Source organism: Gadus chalcogrammus, chromosome 20 (assembly GCF_026213295.1).
Source record: "Gadus chalcogrammus isolate NIFS_2021 chromosome 20, NIFS_Gcha_1.0, whole genome shotgun sequence".
Classification (NCBI taxonomy): Eukaryota; Metazoa; Chordata; class Actinopteri; order Gadiformes; family Gadidae; genus Gadus; species Gadus chalcogrammus.
In genome coordinates this window covers 6,635,359-6,639,143 of record NC_079431.1, presented here as the reverse complement: position 1 = coordinate 6,639,143, position 3,785 = coordinate 6,635,359, and the positions used below count along the sequence as shown (strand labels likewise).

The following is a 3,785-nucleotide window of genomic DNA, read 5'->3' as shown; positions in this document are numbered from 1 at the left end:
GCGGTACCAAAGACCCCCGAGCGGTTCTCCCCGGCCGACCTGCGCGCTGGCTCGCTGCAGTCGGAATGCGGCAGCGATGGCAATGTCAGCTCCGACTCTTTCTCGCCGGACCCGGTTCTGGAGGACTGCCTGAAGTGCTCCCAACACCACCACCCCCCCCACCACTACTCGCACCACCACTGCCCCAGGAGGTACGCTCACTTTAGCGGCCGACCGTCCCCAGAGAAGAACCCGACCATGGCCTACTCCCTGCCTCAGCCGCTGCGTAGACCGGCCGCTCCTTATGCCCTGGACGACTCCAACTCGGCTCACCCCTCTTGCTCCCAGCTGCTCTTCAGTCCTCCGTTACCCTATCGGCCCCCACTCCAGCACCGGGCACTGGGCAGTCATCTGGGGGGGTTCCCTGGAGAGTACACCCTACCTCCTCCCACGCCACGCCAGACCTCCTCCGTTCACGGCACTCCAAGTCGGGATGTCCTGCGTTGTCCGTGGCAGGATAGTCGGCTCCCAGACCACAGCTTGTACGAGGGCCCTCCCACTCTCTCACGAGCAGGGTACCCTGGGATAAACCGGCTGCCTCCACACCCCCAACACCACCAGCAGCAGGAGCATCTGGCGAGCTGGAGCCCCCACTACCAGCAGCAGCCCCCCCACCCTCGCTACGAGCAGACTCCCTTCCATAGTTTCCCGGAGGCCCGAGAGGACGCTTGGGCCTCGCAGTGGGGGAGGTGCACCCACCCGTCTCCTCGCCGTCTCCCACCAGCCCAGCAGAGCCAGACCCTGTCCCCCGCCGTCTCCCTTCACTACGGCCACCAGAGCCCGGCTACGCCCCGCCAGGAGCCCCCCGGTTTGGGGGTCCAGTACCAGGACCTGAGGGAGAAGGTGTTTACCAACCTGTGTAACATCTTCCCCCAGGAGGCGGTGAGGGCGGTGATGGGGAGGAACCCCCACGTGACCGATGCTCAGCAGCTAGCCGCGGTTTTACTGATGGAGAAGACGCAGCAAGGTTACTGAGCACGTGCAGTGGGGACTTGGAGTCGAGGCTTGCTCATGACCTGGGATGATGGGGTTATGGAAGACTTGCTTTTGCAACGGTTTTGGTTGATCACATAGGGGCGAAGGGAATTATTTTCCTCTAAACGTTTTCTTTGGTTGACAAAAATTTGAGTTTAATAAGAACTGTTCCTGGACTGTTGGCCTGGACGAAGGACCAAGCTTGTCCACCTTCATGGAGAAGAAACTGCTCTTTCTATCCCTACCAAAGCATTTGAATCTCCATGTCGTAAAATAATACTTACTTAAGAGATTAAATCCTTTTTATTCTTTTGTAAGGGTTCTAATGCTTATTGCTACTTCAAGGAAATATTGACACGGTTCTGAAAGAAGTAGATGGTATCTTTATTATAAGAAGTGGGTTTTCACACAAGGGCATCTCAGAGATAATTTTATTCTATACATTTATTTGTCTAGTCTCCTGGTTCCACGGGTACCAAATTGTGGACTTCAAGTCTCATGAGTTTGTCTTGCTAGGCTAGCTGGTTTAGAAAACATCCCAATAGGGACTGGTTGCTCTTTAATTAATTTATTACATTTAATTTATTTTCTATAATTTAAGAAAAATGTATATTTTTGTGTTCTGGCACTTTTTTTATCATATTTTTGCTCTAGCTTTTTATCATTTTTGGCAATCATATCAGGGTGGGAGGAATGCTCCATTTTATTTAAAGAAATGTGCACCGAGATATTTCGCTTCATGTCTCTTGTCGTTTTTACGTTATATTATGGTTTTGTTCAATATTTGTGATGTGTTTTTAGATACCCCGCTGGTGGGTAATAAAACGGAGGCAGCTTTTAAACAAAACTTCAGTCAGAATGTTTCCCGTCTGCATCCATCTTGGGCTGACCACCCCTACAGCCATTTTGAAATCACCTTAAAGTTTATCCCCATTAGCAGATCCCCCGTTTTGGATTTATTAAGTACATCTGAATTGAAAAAGTACAGGTGATTGAAAACTATTATTTATTTAAAAAATTATGTTTAACTTTTGTGTTAATTTATTATTGTCCATTTGTTCAGTTTGAGACCCTGCAAGGCTCATTTGTGCTCATGGTTTAAGCTTTTTGCTGAATGGTTTGGGATTCTAATCCCTGTTCCAAGATTCTGGGTTTGATCCCCATTTATGTCCCAAAGTCTGGTGTATTATCTTTATCATACACCGTCCTTTGAGTCACATAGACCCGCAGATCTTTGGCTCACAAATCCCAAATGTCCTCAGACCACCTGCCGTCTTAACTCGCTATCCCCTACCTGCTCCTTAATGACCTGTCACTGTATTCACTGTCTTACCCCTACCTGATCATAAATTACCTTGTCTCTGTATCCATCTTCTAACCCCTACCTGATCCTAAATTACCTTGTCTCTGTATCCATCGTCTAACCCCTACCTGATCCTAAATTACCTTGTCTCTGTATCCATCGTCTAACCCCTACCTGATCCTAAATTACCTTGTCTCTGTATCCATTGTCTAACCCCTACCTGATCCTAAATTACCTCGTCTCTGTATCCATCGTCTAACCCCTACCTGATCCTAAATTACCTTGTCTCTGTATCCATTGTCTAACCCCTACTTGATCCTAAATTACCTTGTCTCTGTATCCATTGTCTAACCCCTACCTGATCCTAAATTACCTTGTCTCTGTATCCATCGTCTAAACCCCCCTGATCCTAAATTACCTGTCGCTATGGTCCAACCCCTGCCCCCTCCCTGCCTGCCTGCTATTGACCTAGTGTCTGTATCCACTGTATAACCCATACCTGCTCCTTAACGATCTGTCTCTGTACGGTGTAGCCCATAACTCCTCTTTAATGATCTGTCTCTGTACTGTCTAACCCCTACGTATTCCTGAAGGATCTGCCTCTACTGTCTAACCCCAGGTTGAGATAGGGTGCCCTCTCTCGTACCTCTGTACCTCCGGCTCCTCAGTATTTGGACCAACCCAAGCAAGCGATGGAAGCCTTATGTTGTTGATACAAATTGTATCCTTATAACTTAAATCCAGATCATTGATTTATCAGAGTATTTATGCAACTAAATATTTTTTTAAATATGTTGAAAACTGTTGGACATGGGTGGGGGGGATGGGGTATTGGGTGGTATTTGGAATATTATTTTTTTTATAGCAATTTTTTATAATACTTGAGAGACTCATCAGTGTTTTTCTCCATTGAAAGGTGAACTATAAGAGACTCTCACTTGATGCAAATCTTCACTGTATAAACAAGGTGATGGTGCAGTTTATCAATTTTGACACGATCTTCCTGGTTTTGATTTTTTTTTTAAAAAAGGATGAAAGAAATCCACCGTCATCAACCATAGGCAGTTTGACCAGATGTTCTGATCATTTTGTTTCCTGTGGTTATATGTTTGATACTGGTCACAACCCATTCTCTCAGGCAAGAAAAATCGAATGTGATGATTCTTAAGAAAAATATTTTAATAAGCAGGTAATGCTCCTGTTCGGACTGTGGTCATGTTTCAGACTATAGCCCTATTTACAACGTAGTCCTGTTTTAGACTGTAATCCTGTTTCAGACTGTAGTCCTGTTTCAGACTGTAGCCCTATTTACAACGTAGTCCTGTTTTAGACTGTAAACCTGCTCATACTGTGGTCCTGTTTCAGACTCTTATTCTGATCAGACTGTAGTCATCCTCCAGACTCTTATTCAGTTCAGACATTAACAGTGTTCAGACTCTAGTCCTGTTCCAGACTGTAATTCAGTTCA

At 46.3% G+C, this 3,785-nt stretch overlaps 1 protein-coding gene across 1 annotated transcript in view; it reads left to right on the top strand.

The window, feature by feature from the left end:
- LOC130373727 (probable ribonuclease ZC3H12C) overlaps window positions 1–1,014 on the top strand; it is a 4,321-nt gene extending 3,307 nt beyond the window's left edge. Inside the window, exon 7 of the mRNA XM_056580350.1 lies at window positions 1–1,014. This exon is cut by the window's left edge and continues 524 nt beyond it. Within this exon, the coding sequence (XP_056436325.1) occupies window positions 1–1,014 (1,014 nt within the window).
- The last annotated feature ends 2,771 nt before the right edge of the window (window positions 1,015–3,785 follow it).